At 31.6% G+C, this 17,652-nt stretch overlaps 1 protein-coding gene across 7 annotated transcripts in view; it reads left to right on the top strand.

Moving 5' to 3' along the window:
- The window catches only part of LOC145259789 (dual specificity protein phosphatase CDC14A-like), a 331,110-nt gene that overhangs the window by 165,798 nt on the left and 147,660 nt on the right, over nucleotides 1-17,652 (top strand). For all 7 annotated transcript variants that reach the window (XM_080117609.1, XM_080117601.1, XM_080117594.1 and 4 more), the window contains exon 4: nucleotides 3,352-3,444. In XM_080117609.1, coding sequence (XP_079973735.1) covers nucleotides 3,352-3,444 — 93 coding nt within the window. The remainder of the gene's footprint in view (nucleotides 1-3,351; nucleotides 3,445-17,652) is intronic.

The raw sequence follows: 17,652 nt of genomic DNA, 5'->3' as shown, positions 1-17,652 counted from the left end.
AAGGACCAAGGTTCCATTAAAAAAAAAAAAAAAGATTAAAAAAAAACTATTAACTTTATTTCTCCTAGTACACACAAAAATTAAGCCTGTTTTCCCGCTGAGAAAACAAAGGACACTCTCTGCTTTTTCTTGTCAAAACAGTGAACAGTCTCAATAACTTTCACATTTGCAAGAACTGTCTATCCGGGCACACCTTTTGGACACAAAAAAATGATTCGTTTGTTCCTTGTTATTTTTGTGTAAATAAACACCGTTTATTTCATCTGTTTGATTTTATTTTATTTGTGGTGGAAAAAGACCTGAGTACCACTAGGTGTATCAGAATTTTTGTAGGGATTTTTGACACCCCTAACACGAAACTGCGAATAAAATATAAAAATCTCGTAATTTCTGTTAAAAGTGAGTTATTTATTTTCTTTATGGATTATACTTCCAAAATAAACTATTAAAGTTGTTTTAAAAGTAATAGAAATTTTTTTTTTTTTTTAAATGAATTTAGTAATGAATTTTCCGAACTCAATATTTTTCAATTTTTAAACTTTAAATATCTATCAAAATTTTTCTATTGATTCTATTTTTACGATATTTTCAGGGTCAATGTGAAATTTTATGTTCTTTCCAATAAACCGAATATAATATTTTAAACAAACGTTTTTTTTTAAATTCACGCCCCCCCCCCATTTTCAAGTTTCTATTAAAAAGTAAATAATTAATTTACTCACCGCAAAGTAAATAATTAATTTACTCACAAATTGAAGAGAAAAGGTCAATAAATAATATATTCAAATTTAAAACAAAAAAAACGTTGTGTTTTTTAGAATTTTACCTGTAAAGTTTGAAGTTTAAAACCTTTTTTTTTTTAAACCACGTTATTTGTTTTTTCTTTTTTTTTTTTTTTTAATAGAACCTTGGTCCTTGCTCCTTTAATTGAAAAAAAAATTAGGGCTTGAATTACATTTTTCGAGGAGTTATAAGCTTGGAAAGACAGGGGGTCGAATAATTCACGCCTCCCATTTTGAAATGTCTATTAAAAAGTAAATAATTAATTTATGTACCAAAGTCTTATATATCACAAATTGAAGAGAAAAGGTCAATAAATAATATATTCAAATTTAAAACAACAACAAAAAAAGAACTGTTTTTTAGAAATTTACCTGTAAAGTCCGAAGTTTAAAACCTTTTAAAAAAAAAAACACGTTGTTTTTTGTTTTTTTTAATGAAACCTTGGTCCTTGCTCCTTTAATTGAAAAAAAAATTAGGGCTTGAATTACATTGTGGAATTATTCACTATTTTCACGAAATTTCTGACACACCTAGAGTACCACTAAGAACAAGTAGTTAATAAAACATGTTAAAAAAACACTTTGAAAAAGAGTTAAAAACATTTAATTTATGTGACTAAGTATTAAATGAAACTACAAGTAAGTCAAAGATCTTACTTGATAACAAAAAGTGAAGCAGAGGGAATAGGGTGAATAAAAAAGTGATTTCACGTAAATGGACAGTCTGGTGAAGGGTAAAATATCCAATGACGGTAAAATCCAAAGATGCAGAACCCAAGAAAGTTAGTCAAATTTCCATTCGCACAAGTAAAATCCAATCCTGCATTTTGCTAAATCCTACCCTCTGATGAGAAGAAAAGTATTTCTTCGAAACTCCGCAGATTAAGGACTATCCACTTATTTAGTGTTTCCTTTTTAAAATTAAATGTTTTTAACTCTTTTTCAAAGTTTTTTTTAACATGTTTTATTAACTACTTGTTCTTATTATAAGCTCTATCTCCTATTTGGTTTTATTGAGCTTTTACATCTGGTTGAGATTACTTTATAAATAGTAATTCTTTAATATTTATAATTTTCTTTAGTTTTGCCATCTTGGATCATTTTGGTAAACTTAACTGTAATTCTTATTTTATATTATATATATATATATATATATATATATATATATATATATATATATATATATATAAACTACTTCGTTTAGTCACATAAATTAATATAAAAAACTATAAATTTATGCGTAAACTTTAAGTATTTACTTCAACAGTGCTCAGTACGTATGTAGAGCTAGGTATAGGTAATAAGTTATAAAATATATATGGCGATTAAACTACACAAAATATTCCGCGTTTCATCCACGCTAGGATTCCTCAGGATCCTAGCATGGATGAAACGCAGAATATTCTGTGTAGCTTAATCGCCATATATATTTTATAACTTACTACTAATATATATATATATATATATATATATATATATATATATATATATATATATATATATATAACTGTTGAAAAGATCAGACGAGTGCAAAATTTATTTTAATAAACGTTTGTTTATTAAAATTGATTTTTTTTTTTTTTTTTTGTCGAATTTTTCAAGAGTAAAATATTTTGTCCTCTAGGAAATACAGACAGTTCTTCTTCTTTCTGGTCTTTTCAGCCGTTAAATCTTAAATTCTTAATATCGAGTGTTTTTCAAACAGTGGATTTCCTATTATTTGACCCATGCGTTCGGCCAACATTCACGCTGTTATCGGACATTTAAACCTCATTTAGCCTCAATTTTGAACCGCTGATGATGTGCCAGGAGTTACCTCCTCCACTATAGCATGAAAGGAGATGAGGGAAAAAACTGTCTGCCTGTATTTCCTGAAGAAGAATATTTTACTTTTTGAAAATTAAAAAAAAAAAAAAAAAAAGAAAGAAAAATTGCAATTCAATTTTAATAAATATGAATGCTTATTAAAATCAATTTTGCATTCATCTGGTCTTTTCAACCGTTAACTCTTAATTTTTTAATATCGAGTGCTTTTTAAACAGTCGATTTCCTACACGCACACATATATATATATATAGAGAGAGAGAGAGAGAGAGAGAAAGAGAGCGATAATTTGCTTTCAAATATATATCTGGACATTGGAGATAAGAATACATTTCTGACAACCGACCAGGTCTACTGTGAAAGTGCAGTAAATTTGTTTTAATTATTTATTGTTACTATTTAAAAAAACAAAACAAATCATTTCTCATTATTTTGTTTTAACTGGGAATGAGGCATCCTACTGGGTACCAGACATTCACCTCCTATCTCATACATCTTGAGAGATCTTTCCAAGATTCTAACTGTTTCTTTGAGTGTAACTGTTTGTATCTCTCTTGCATTTGGTTCACCGGATATATGGTTGTGTCCCAAATGATAGTTATATCATTTACTGCTAAAAATGCTGTGTACAAATTAATTATTATAAGTGAAACTTTTACTAAATAATGTCTTTTGACTTTCCTGGATTATGTCATAAGTGTAAAATGAATAATAATTTTTTTTTTCTTTTTTTTCTTTGTTTTAGTCCCAAAATCTGTGTCGAAAGAAGATCGTTCATTACACGAGTTTAGATGGACGGAAAAGAGTTAATGCTGCATTTCTTATTGGTTCTTACGCTGTAAGTATTATTTTATTTCTGTTTTGATGTTAGTAATCGTTGCTTCACTTCTATTCTTTTTTTTTTTTTGCCAATGAAAACCATATATTCATCATAGTTACTAAGTAAATATTAAGTAGCATATTTATTTATTTTTTTTTCAAAATTTCACAAATATCTTTCTTCATGCTGACTGTAAAGCAATAAGAATTTGGAAAGTGACATACTCAGTTACTGCATCAACACCGTTCAAGTAACACATATAAACTAGTGATATATCAAAAACCGTGATCATCTTTTACTAATGTTTGTTTTTTTTTTTTTCAATAAAGACAATGCATAAATATATTCAATGTAATTACTTAATTACGTAAATACTAACCGGCACATTTTTTTTTTAATCACAAAATTTCACAAATATTTTTCTTCATATTAGCTATAAAGCAGTAGAAGCTAAGTAAAGATGTCTTTTCTAGATACTGTACTAATACTGCTCAAAGAACTGGTGTTAACTGGTATTAAAAAAAAAATTAACCTGGTATTTTTTATTTATTTTTTTTATTAAATGAACATGGTGACTTAGTATAATTTGAAATTTAGCTAAACATTTATGTTCCTATTTCTATTTTTTATTCAAACTTGTTTGGCAATATTGATTTGATTCTACTCAGTTTATTTTTCTTAATGATTGAGATAGTCTAGGCTTTTTGACCAAAAGTTAACTAGAAAACTCAACAATATGTCTACATTTGTTTTGGTTAAACTCAAACATAAAATTGCTCAAATGATTAAAAACTTACATGAAGAATCAAATCTGATGAATCTATATACTATTAAAAAGTTATTGGAGTTTATCTGTTCGTACATAAATAAAACATGATTGGCTGACAAAAAAAGGAATAGGCAGAGTATACATTACTAAGGCAGTAGTTTTTATGATATCAGTATCAGAGTGAATCTTATGTATGTCTAATGATTTTTTAACTTGATATTTGTTTTATAAATTTAAAGAAATTATAATAATAACAAAAAAACATTATGCGAATGTTTTTTTAAATTTTTTTAACTAATTGACGTTTTCTTTTTTGATAATCTGAAAAAAGGTATGGCATAAGGGTCTACTTCACAAGATCTCCAGCTATGGTATAGCTGGAAATGTCTTCTCAATTATTAAATCATTTCTCTCTGATAGGTTTATTAGAGTAGTGGTTGATGGGCAGAAATCAGCTCTGGACTGACAAATGGACAAAATCTCTATCTAGCCTGGGTGCCCAGCATTGCCCAGGTGTTTAGAGGTGTGTGTTGAGCAAAAAAAAAAGTGGTAGTAGGTAGGCAGTCTCAAACCCATATCGCGAAGGAGGAAAAGAACGTGAAAAAAAAAAAGTGACGCCTTTGCTGTTGTGCCCATCGCCAAACCGGAAATGACGAATGTTTAAATTAATGCTAGTCAATCGAAAAGAGTGGATAACTTTAAAAAATATCACTGAAAAAAGCGACCCCTCCTTAATAGAAAAGTGCCCAGTTTAGGGTGAAGGAATTAATATTTTTAGCTAATTTTTCAATATTTGTCGTCCGAAGGATTGAGCTTAAAAACGATACCAATCTCGTGAAAATCCGTCACCTCTGTCGAAAGTTTTAGGCAGACATACATACATACATACATACATACATACATTTAAACAGACAGGTGAGATTTATATTATAGAAAAGTTCATCATTGTATCAATTAAATATTATCAGAAAGAATTATATTCACTAGCAGGACCTGTATAAATTCCACAGCGGGCTCTTTCATGTTCGCATTCTAAAAAAAAAAAAAAATGTTCACCGTAAATGGAGATGCCCTGATATTATTGTAGCTCTTTTGTTAAAACTGCAAAAGTATTTATCTAAACTAGCAGGGACGTCCCGCATAGACTAGTCATAAAATATGCTTAAATATGATATTTTGATTTATGCAGATTTTTAATATATTAGAATCTATTTTCTATCGAATCTTATATATTATAAAGTTGATTTCAAAAATAACAAGTGAACATGCATGGTCTTCAGTGAGTGCACAGTGGACGAGGCATAAAAAATGACTAAGTTCAGCATTCCCCCCCCTCCTCCTCATTTAGCCCCAAAAGTTCTCAGGGGATGTCAAATCCTGGTGAAAATGAACAAACTGCAGTTTTAAGCCTTAACATATGTAAATTTGAGTTCTGCACCATGTAAAAAAAGAAATGACTAAATCCATCATTTGCCCCTCCCTCCCCCATTTAGCCCCAAAAGTCCTCAAGGCCTTAACATATTTAAATTTGAGTTCAGCACCATGCAAAACTGCTAAATAGACATACACAGAAAATTTTGGACAACAATGATAAAATAGTCCAAAAAATGGAGTGGTTTTATTAGCCCTAAAAAAAACCCTGGGGCACACCCTAGAGTTATTGCGAAGTATAGACAAACAAAATTATATAGAAATCAGTTAGTTTTCAGAAAGTTTTATAAAAATCCAAAGCATCAATTTCTTTTAATAAGCACTAAAATTTTCAATTTTAGCCATGTTAACCCGAAAGGCACCTCTAGGGGTCACCGGAGTTTTCACAGAAAATCCGTTCTGTTACTTTTTTACTAATATCATGTTTAATGTTTTTGCAAAATTTCAAAAACTTCCAAGGTGTAGTTGTTGAGAAAAGTATGGACAGATGAACGAATGGACAAGGGCGAATTTACAGGTCCACCTTTCTTTTGTCGAGCCCTCCTCCCCCAAATATCCATATGATTTGGATGCATCAGCTTGAATCGAAACCAAAAACAAAACTTATGAAGAAAAAAAATATATGTAGAGATATATAACTTGAGTTTCTTCAACTATAATCGAAGCCAAAACCAAACTTTATGAAGAATTCTTGGTAAAATTATTTATAAAAAAAATAGATGGCTTGAGTGTCATCAGCTATAATTGAAACCGAACTGAAAACTTATGAAGAATTCTTGGTAAAATTATTTATTACAAGAAATGGAAGGTCATAACAATTAAATGACATTCACTCAAAAGAATATAAGATGTAAGTGTGACACAAAATAACACACACGTATTAATATATAGGTGTTAATAACAAAATAAGTTAGAATCAAGTATTGATTTGCCAGCTGCTTTGCTATTTAGGTCTAACATTGAAATTCCAACTGACTATATTTTATATATTAGATATAATCTTTTTTAACAAAATGAAATGATAATAAAAAAGAACAGGATTTTTCACTTTTCTTTTTATTAACTAGCTGGGATACCCAACATTGCCTAGGATTGAATGATGGTTAATGAATGTTTCACGCTCCCATATTTTTGTCATCAAAATTGATGAAATCAACCATTTTTCAATCAAATTGAAAAATTGGCTGCTCTAGTTGGGGACCCATCATGGGGCATCAGGAAGAAGCTCCACATACTTCCCCATAGTGACTTAGTTCACAACACGTTGTAGTCTATATTGCACCGTAGAGAACCTACAGTTGATTTTATAAAATTATTTTTATGAATTAAAAGTTAAAATGCAAAAGTCAAGTATCATGCTTCAATTGTGCTCTAAACAGAAACATTCATTTCGAACATGCCTCTGTCATATCAAAGAACGTACTGTTGATTTTATATGTCGAGCCTTTCAGTTTGTGTGGTAATAAAACTTTTAAAATGCCCTTGTGATGTTAGGCTGTGTAAAATGTTAACTTTTGTCAAAATCGCCTGTTCCTTCTTTCATCGGATTATTTCGATTATCGATTATCAATACTTATGAAAGACATTCTGAGACAAAACCTATCTAAGAACACTTCTTTTATATAATAGAGATTTTTGTTGTTTTTGTTTTGTTTGTTTTTTTTTTTTCTTTTTGTTTGTTTTTTTTTGTTTTTTTTTGTTTTTTGTTTTGTTTTTTTTTTTGTTTTTTTTAGTGATTGCAATTGCCTTAAGTTTTTGCGTCTAACTTAGGATTGCTGTTGGTCTTTAATTGTACCAAGGTGTTTTACTCTTGGGATAGTTTTTATAGCAAGAATTGTTTAAAAGTGTTCCATCAAGTTTCAAATAGACCATTTCTGAAGACTGTTTTTTTTTCTGACAACACTGAACAGCCTTTTCAGTTCTGCATTACTATGAGGAATCACCATAGTTACTCAGATGTGATTTCTCCACTATTCAGCTTTTTGTCTTTAATCCCCAAAAAACAGATTTTTGTTGCTAGGATGTGAGTTCTATGCTTTTTGTTCAAAATCTGTCCTTTCTTTTTTAAACAAGATTGATATTTGATTGTTTTTTTATGGAAGTTACCATTTATCAAAGCCTGAAGGTCACTCGAGGATAAGATGGTCAGTAAGTAACGATTTGTAGTGGTGGAAATTAGGTAGAATTTAATTAAGAGGGTAGCTCAACAAGAACTTGTTTACATTGGATTTGAAAACGATCATGTTGTGTAGTATTGGGAATCCAGCTTAAATGCTATCTAGGTAGTTTATAGAAATAGCAAGTTATGTAGATATATTTTCGATTCCCATCAGCGAGTTTAGTGGGGTCACAGAAGGTTAGATTTAACAGGTGTCAAACTCAAGTTACCTTTTGTCAACCTAGAGAGAATGCACCAGAAATTAGGGGTGACATACACCGGGAATTAGGGGTAAAACGGGAATTGTGGTCGTAGGTTTCCGGTTGGCGACCACATTGGAGAGTTGGTTTTGGAGATGCAGATGAAGCAGACGTGACATTAGGGTCTCTCCTCCGACAACCATGGGTTCGAGACATAGGCTTGCCTTTTTAATAAAACAAATTGAAGCTTCAAATCCATCTCGTGTTATCGATGCATCTGCAGCAGTAAGTACCACTCCCCATGAGATGGAGCCAGCGACAAGAAGATATCATCCGCTGGACAAGGCAAGCAGGTATGTACACATCATATATTTGCGCATACATGTCGAAACCCTTCAAGGCAAGAAACTGTGCAAGAACACATATGTAAGAACACACAGACTTTAAAAGTACCCTAAAAGTAAAAGCAATCGTAAAAAGATAATACGAGAAAACGTAAAAGAGAATGATTAGCAAAGTAAATAAATTAGAAGGATGCAAAAACTCATCTTTAACAGTTGTAGCCAGTTTGAATGCAGCCCTACAGTATAGAATTCCAAAGGCAAGTAGTTCTAGGAAAGGAAACTTGTTCATGGAATTTGTATTTAGATTTAGGCACAGATAGAGAGTAGGAGAAACTGACAGTGGTTGTAGATAGACGAGTATTTATTATGAATGTTTTGAAGGAGGGAACCAGAGATTGAAGCTCAGTCAAGCACTTGCCATGAAAATAACGATAGAGCAAAGAGAGACTTGCAACATCTCTTCTGTGAGATAGACGTTGTGAAAAGGAGAAAAAAACATCACCTACTAGATTTTGAAGCCAGTTTTGAGCTGTGTCAAAGCAAGAAAGTGTGGTTGGAGCAGTTCCTGCCCAGATTTAGCAACTGTATTCCATTTTAAGACCTATTTGGCTCTTATACAGTTAAAAGATTGCATCGGAGAATTAAATATTTTTCAAATTATTTTGCATGTCTAACTTATCACTATCACATTATTCAAATTGTTTTTAGTTGTTGCTTTTTTTTTTTGCTCTCTACACACATACACATAATCTTTATCCTTTAGTGGCTTTTGACCTTCGTAACTAGTGATTCATTAATATATATACAAAAATTTGAGGATTCATTGTACGTTGTAGGTAGGACTGTTATCTAACATGACAACAGCTAAGAAGACGTGCATTTGTTCAAATTATTTGCATTTTAATTTGTTATTTTGACTTGTATTTAATTAAATTCATGCACATCTCTGTTGTTCAATATTGATATATTTTTTAACAGATTTTCGATTGTATGTTGCTGTACATGATAAAATCTAAGTTTAGAATTGCGATAAAGGATATCAAGTAACTAGAAGCAAGTTGTTTGTGCTTGTATAATAATAGTAATGATGATGGTAATAATAATAATAATTATTATTAATAATAATAATTGCATACCTTTTGTTTTGAAGGATTCTTTTCAGATTTTTAATATATTGTTAAAGGCAGGAAATAACTTGTTTGAACTTGCTTGTTCATGACTTCGAAAGTGACATATCTATATTTGCATTTACTTAGCCTCAATATTAGATCATCTTTTAAAATCTTTGAAATTCATACACCCCTTTTTTTTCTTGCAATTTTTTTACTAGCATTTTGTACAAAACTTAATTTCCTATTTTGAGAAAAAGTGTTTGATAATAATATCGGTTATTTTTTATTTTATTTTTTTTTTTGTTCCATTAAGATGACTTCTAGCAGACAAGACCATGGGATAATTTTATATTTAAGTTTATGACGTTGGAATCAGCGTCTGAATATATTTTAGGATTTATGATTTCTTAGCCAACGCCTAACTATATATTATGGTTTAATCAGCCTCTACCACAGCCACCCAGTGTTGCCCACGGCAAAAGTGTAATTGATTTTTATTAAAACTTTTATCTTACTATCACTTTCTATCCATCTCACTATTTTTCTCTTTTTCTCTCGACCCCTTTTTCCCTTTCTTCTAACATTGCTCTCTAGCTGGGCATATACAACATTGTTCGAGCCTATCCTTGTTTTATCGTTATTTCCATGGCAGGTGCTCGTCTGAACTCCAATCTCTGGTCCCCCCTCGCCAATCTTTCACGAAAAACACCCGTCTAGCTGAATCCACTGTGAAAAATTTCCCCCACTCTATATCTGTGCCTAAATCAAAACGCGGATTCCATGAACAAAGCTTCTTTCTTAGAACTGCACGCCTGTGGAACTCTGTTCCGTCTGCCTGCTTCCCTCCGGACTACAACTTGGATGTGTTCAAGTCCAATGTTAAAAAATTCCTAATGAACCGCCCCCTTAATTAAACACTTCATCAAATCTCCACACTAACGTAATGTACTTGCAATAACCCTTATCCCTGAGTGGCTTCCGGGCCTTGATAAGTGGTGATCACTGTGTAAAAAAAACAAAAAAAATCATATATCTGTCCTTTATATAATAAATTTTTCGATGAATAAGTAAACATTTGTTTCCAAATTAGTACATCATAACATTGAAAATGGATGGACCCCAACCCCTTGATGAAACTTGACCCAGTTGACCCCCAAGGTAGAAATAATTTCTTCTAAATTTTCAATATTATTCCTTCAGAGCAACGTCTGTCCAGATTAAACCAAATTTGTAGTTATTTGTTTAGTAGTTTATGACTTTTAGCTGGAGATACAAGCATACACACATAGGGAAAATCAATAATGCTACCATATTGTTGCTGGCTTGGGAAATATGTATCAGGTGACTTGTTGTGACCCGGTAATAACTGCTTTTTCTTTCAACTGAAAAAAAAACAAACTTGTGTTGAATTTCTTTCCTTTATTTCTTTGTGAGACTTTCGTACACAACATTGGGTCTGTGTTAGCATGTAATGACCACGTTACATTTCTTTTCCAAAGAACATCAGGTAAATAGAAATCTATATTTGACGATTAAAAAATGATGGAGAAACTCAAGTTAATCCAAAATCTGAAACCTAGTAATTTAAATTTGGTATCATTTTCAGTGTAAAATTTTTGAAGTACAGATAAATTATCCTGAAAAAAAAAAAAAAAATCTTGCAGAGTTCTGCTGCTCTTATATCATATTCAACAAATTGAATCATTTTATTCATCTGTCTTTTCATCTCATCTATAAAACAGAAGATACATTTTCAATTGCTGTTAAGAACAGACCATTTTATCAGAAATAAAATGTCAGACACTTGGATATCTTATTCTTATTTATTTTTTACCAAAGAACTTATGAAATCTTGTTATAGAAATGAAAATGGTAGATGCGTACAAAGAGGTGATTTGCAATTCTCTACTTTTTCATATCTGACGTAAAAAAATAAATAAATAATAACATATAATCAGGCATGTTCTATTGTAGATTGGGAAAAGCAGAGTATTTTTTTAATTTGAATGTCTGAGACAATTTGAATTACAGTATAACACTTAGACATTTTGATGCAGTTTTTTTTTTATTATTTAAATAGACAGGTTTAGCATTGTATGATTGATCCACTGGCCAATCAGAGGTCTTGGCATAGGAATACATGAATTTGTTCTTATTTTACTTCTCTAATCAATTTGAGTTAAGAGATCATACAAGCAAAATGTATGCTGCTGGCGTTCCCAAATCTCCAATCACAAATTTATAAAGGCGTGTTGTGCCTTTTGTAAAAAAATGACTCTAAACTGTTTGTAATTCCTTTTCAACACTTAGGTTTAGGCATAGACAAAGAGTGGGGGAAATTATTGATAGTGGTTTCAACTAGATAAGTGTTTTTTTGTGAAAGTCAGGCCAGGGTTGAGGACCATAGATTGGAGCTCAGACAAGCACTTGCCATGAAATTAATGATAAAGCAAAGACAGGCTCGCAACGTCTCTTCTGTGGGAACGAGGCTACAGGAAAATAAAAGGGCACTCCCCCACACAGTCTATTAACATTTTGTAAGGTGTTAATTTCCTTACAAGATAAGTATATTATTACGTATTTTATTTCATCATGCAAAATTTTATAATCAGATTAACAGATATTGACATAGTTCATTGCTGTAACTTTGAACTTCTATCATATTTAATCACTGTCAACTGAGAAAAGAATCTATCAGGCATGTGTTCGCAGTGTGATGATATATGAAAATGAAATCTAGCTAGTGAGGATTGAGAACGTGTGTTGCACGGAGAAAAATGCTATGAGGATGACATAATAGATGTATGTCTGTCTGTCTTAAACGTAGGCTTAGATCTGATAACCTAAAGGGAAATTTAAATTTGAACAGTATAAGATGTGTGTAGAACAGAAGACTATTGGTATTGCCACATTAAAAGAATAGATGAATTCTTGGATATGTAAATGTAGATTAGTTGAAATAGCAGGATCAGTTGGCAGTGAAAGACCAAGGAAAATATGGAAGTAAATAATTTGGGAGAAAGAGGGATAAATAAAGACCTGGCCGAGATAGGTTAGTTTGGAAGTCAATTTCTAAAAGCTATTCAACACATGCTAGCATGTAACATGGATATTAAACAGAAGAAGAAAAAGGATGACGGCGATGATGACTAGGAAGAGATTGTGTGGAGAGAAATTAAATTTGATCATTGATAACAATCTAAAATTAAAACCTGAAAGTTGTGGATGAATAAAATTTAGTCTTTTGAAGTTCGTTATCAGATGTGATTAATGTGGTTAGCTAACATATGATTTGAATTTATTGAACTATAAAATATACAAAACGTATGATGTATACGTTTTTTAAAGGATTGTTTATTGCCTTCCTGATGCTTGTAGGAGTGTCTGTTTGATTTCTTTGATTTTATGATTTGTCACAATCTTTATAAGCTTTGCAAGTTTTTACTCGTTTTTATAGCACATTAAATGCTAGCAACCATTACTACTCCAGTTTTAACCACTTGTATCTAATATGATTGATATGATTTGAACGTACCTAATGCCTTCTAGAAATTCTATTTGCATTCAACAGTGTTACTGTTTTTGAGGACATGTGTAGCATGGAATGTAATAATATTAGAATGATACGATGGATGTGCAATGTGAATCTTAAAGACAGGCTTCCTGCTTGTCTGCAACTTCTCCCTCACAGACGTGATATTGCTAGTCTCAGTCTTTTCTATAAATACTATATTATTATTTTTCAGAATTGTCTGGCCTATTCCCTGCTTCTTTTGTTCCAGCTCGTTTGATTCATGTGTCTAATGGTCTCCATCAATTCACTATTGTGATACCTCATTGTAATACAGCTTCTATTCCAGTAGCTTCTTTCAAGGAACTGCAGGCTTGTGAAACTCTCTTCCTGCTAATTTTTTTTCTATTGCATAAAAGGTTAATAGGCATCTCCGGTCTTTCCAATAATCATCTTTGTTTGTGTTAAGTCCTTACATTAAGTAGCTTCACACCTTGTCCAGAGTGATTTCCATTAAAAATAAATGAATAAATAAATAAAATAACTTTATTGAAAGAGTAAATTTGGACAGTATAGGAAAATGTGTGCAAAACAGAAGACTTTGATGGTATGGCCACGTTAAAAGAATGGATGAGGGTTTGTGGGTTAGTAGTTGTAGAACAGTCAAGGTAGTAGGCTTAGGAAAACATGACAGGAAATGATAAAACTGGAATTGAGAGAAAGAGGGATAAAAAAAAAAAATAGACAAAGATAGGTTAGTTTGGAAATCAATTTCTAAATGCCATCCAACACTTCAAAACACCCCCCCCCTCCCGCCAAAAAAAAAGTACTCTATAAAATACATATGAATTAAGCAAAAATTCTATGAATCATTTTTTTTTAATGTAATTCTTAGTAAATTTTGAACGTTTAGTGTATGGTTATGTTTAATGCTTCGAAGACAAAGCTCCTTTTATTTAACAATTATAAGAAACCTTACCAAGCACTAATAGCCATGGAAGGTAACTACTTTCTAAAGAGTCCAACATTCACACACTTTGATCTTCCATTTGTCAGTAATATGAATTCATAGAAGATAAGACCAAGTCTGCTGCAAAGGAGATTAGCTCCCTCTACCAAACTAGAAAACTTCTGACATCTGCTAATCTTTTTTATTGCTACAAAGTCACTATTCAGCCATGCATGGAATATTGTTGCTCCCTCCGGGCTCGTGCACTAATCAATAGTTTCTCCTTCTTGGATAGGATTCAAAAATTAGTCTTTAACCTATTAACTTCCACACTGTCTATCAAGCTACAGACCCTGTCCCATCACTGCAATATTGTATCTCTGTGCTTGTTTTACAAATACTTCAGCAGAATGTGCTCTGATGAACTTACCGCACTTGTGCCCTCTCAGCATAAATACTTCTGAAAAACCCGACAATCAGCAAAATCACACCCCTTCACTTCTGATGCCCAAAAGCTGGAAAAGCTTTCAATAATATTAGGTTTTTTCCCTTGAACCACTGACCTTTGGAATTTACTTCATGCTTTCTGTTTCCCTAACTGTACTAACATGCAGAAATGTAAATGTAATACAAACAACGAGAAGGGCTTTTCTAAATAATAACATTATTCAGAATAAACATTCTTAACATGGACAAGAGTAACCGGAAGTGAAGTGGAAATAATAATTGTAAAGATAACCTTATTTCATCAGATGAAGTAAACATTTACAAGGGTTGAATTTTATGACTTCTATTTAGCTTTCTGCGATATATTTTGACATGTATGTTGACTAAAAATGTTCTAGATATTCAATTAAATTCTTTGAAAAGATTATTTTCTAAACCGAAATTCTCTTTTATGATAGAGAATGCATAATTTGGTTAAAAACTGTTCAAAGAGCATAAAAAGTCAATTAAAAATAATTTGATAGCCAAGAATGGTGGTTTATATTTATTTAGATAAGATTCTGTATTAAACTTGTTATTTTAAAAAATAAGAAAAAATGTGAAAGAATGAAATGGTAGCCGATAATAATAAGTTAACGCCCCTGCCTTCAATCCTCCTTTTGTTGCGTATGTATGTGCGTGTATGTCACCATAAAATGGCACCACAGGAAATAAGTAAGGATCAAGGAAGATAGAAAGACAGAGGAGAGAAAGCACTAGCCAGACCTCTGCTGGATGAATGCAAAGAAGACTGGGACCTTAGGGAAGCTTGTTGCCACCCAAATTTCAGTGAAGACCAGTGATTGCTGCCAATAAGAAATCAATGGTAAACGACTGTTATGATAACGCAAATTCATCTGCAAAGGTTATTGAAAGAGATGGAAAGTACTGGAAATCTGGGGAGACTTGTCACTCAGACTCCAGAGAACACTAACAGTTGTTTTCAATGAAAAGTTCTTTAATGATAGCCTGTGTGAAAACTCCGAATGAATGAATGAATAATAATAATAATAATAATAATAATAATAATAATAATAATAATAATACAAAGAAAGTCTATAATGATATATAATACAATACCAGTAATTGTAGGAGCATTATGAACAGTCAAAAAAAGTTGAATCAAACTCTACAGTGAGCAGCAATAATAAAAACCGCTGAAATCGTAAGAAAAATCTTTGAATACGTGAACCAACTCACATGAAACATAAACACTAACCAGACACAAGAAAATTGAAACAGAAATAAAAACAAAGCAAGGGAAGTGCAACTGCAAGACATCTCATATATATTAAAAATAAATAATAAATGAATGAATAAATGAATTTAAAATATTAAAAAAAAATTATATATATATATATATATATATATATATATAAAGGCATCAGTCTTGGCTGATACCACACAAAATACTTGTGAAAGGTCATTGAGGATGGAAAAATCAAGGAGGGAGAGCACTAATCCGATCTCCACTGAAAGAGTGAAAAGAAGACTGGGACCTTAGAGAAGCTTAATACCACCTAAATCCCAATGAAGACCAATGGTCGCTACCAGTGAGAAATTAATGGCAAGCGGCTGTTACGATAATGCAAAGCTATTTGCAAAGGTTATTGAAAGAAGTAGAGTGTACGGGAAATCTAGAGAGACCTGTCATCTAGATTTCAAGAAATGTCACCGGATACTATCAGTGAGTAATCTCTGATGATGACCTGTTTGAGAACTCCTAGTCAGTACAAATAATAATAAAGAAGAGAAGAAGGAGAATGGAGTATTTTTGAAGATTTGCTGTCATTTGGTCTCCATTACTTTTCCAAATTGGTGGGAAAAGTAACAGAAGTGATAAACATAGCAGTAATGTTTCATTATTTTATCACTTATTGGCATTTATTTGCTTCCCCACGAAAGCAAAATGTGACACAAGGTCGTTTTTAATATGCTGGAAAACCAGCTCTCCCAAAAGGTGCGATCCTGGATATGACCTTAAACTATATCCAGTGGTGAGGCCCCAACTTGTGGGCTTTGGGGAGTGTGGAGCCACCCTTTAATTATCATTGCTCCCAGGTCCACTCTGACCCGGAGTGGTAGTACCTGTTAGGGTTCCAACTTTGGGTTAAATAGAAACTGACTTTAAAACAACAAATATATTCTATTAAAAAATTTTTCTTTAAAATCTTTGGATTTGGCATTAAATAACCCGAAAAGGGTTAATATGCCGTAAAACAAAAACAACCAACCAACCAACCCAAAAGGTGCACTCTGGAAGAAGGCAAAAATAAAAATTGCCTTAGTATAGAAGGGTTTCCATTCCATTGATAAAGGACAAACTAACTCGAGTGTAGCATCAGAACAGATACTACACTCTGATTTTAGCTCGAAGGCAAGATCCTACTTTCTCTATTCAAAAAAAAAAAAAAAAAAAATATTGATAATATAAATGCATTTTTTTTAATCAATAAAGTTCATCCCTAAAACATCAATTCAGCTTAATATTGTATTACATTGTAAACTTACCCATGGTTTTAGTTTACTACCATATCTTCAATCCTATTTTTCATTTCTTTATTCTGCATATTGTCGTTTGTTTTCTAGTCTATTTAGTGTTCTGATCTCTGATGATTCAACCATTGCAATAAGAATCACTTTTCTTTTATCTGTAAAATATCTAAAATATGACTAATTTGGGTTATTGAAAGAAAAAAGGGGCAAATGTCACTTTATTTGTGTCTTTCATGAATAATCATTCTAATATTTTGTCATTTAGAAAATAGAAAAACGACGGAGATGAGATGATAGAAAATAGCTATCATGCCACTTAGCGTTATCCGGTCATAAAATACATTTAAATATATGAGTTTTTAATTCATACAGATTTCATATGTATTATTAGAGCCAATTCTCTCTTGATTATTATATTGTACCCAATATATAGTAGTGATTTCAAAAGTTGAAGAAAAAAAAAAAAGAATAAAAACCAAAACATTTAGCACTTCAGCATTATTCATTATTATCTGAGCTAAGGACAGATGAATATCAAAACTTTTAAAATTTAATCAACTTTAACGTATAAATGTATATTTGTGCATGTGTAGAGGAGCACTTTTAGTCGACTTAATGCCTGTTAAGTTCCAATTTTTCAATTTTTACCCCTCGACAGTTATTTATGCTAATTAAAAACCAAATCAAATTTGTTCCACAGGCCCGAATCTCCTATATATCAAATTTCAAGTTTTAAGATGATAGACCAAAAAGTGACAGAGTAGTTTGAT

The sequence above is a fragment of the Euprymna scolopes genome, chromosome 3, assembly GCF_053919585.1.
Source record: "Euprymna scolopes isolate OS-2025 chromosome 3, ASM5391958v1, whole genome shotgun sequence".
Lineage (NCBI taxonomy): Eukaryota > Metazoa > Mollusca > Cephalopoda > Sepiida > Sepiolidae > Euprymna > Euprymna scolopes.
Note: the sequence above shows the minus strand (reverse complement) of the source record. Positions and strands in the feature narration are given on the sequence as shown.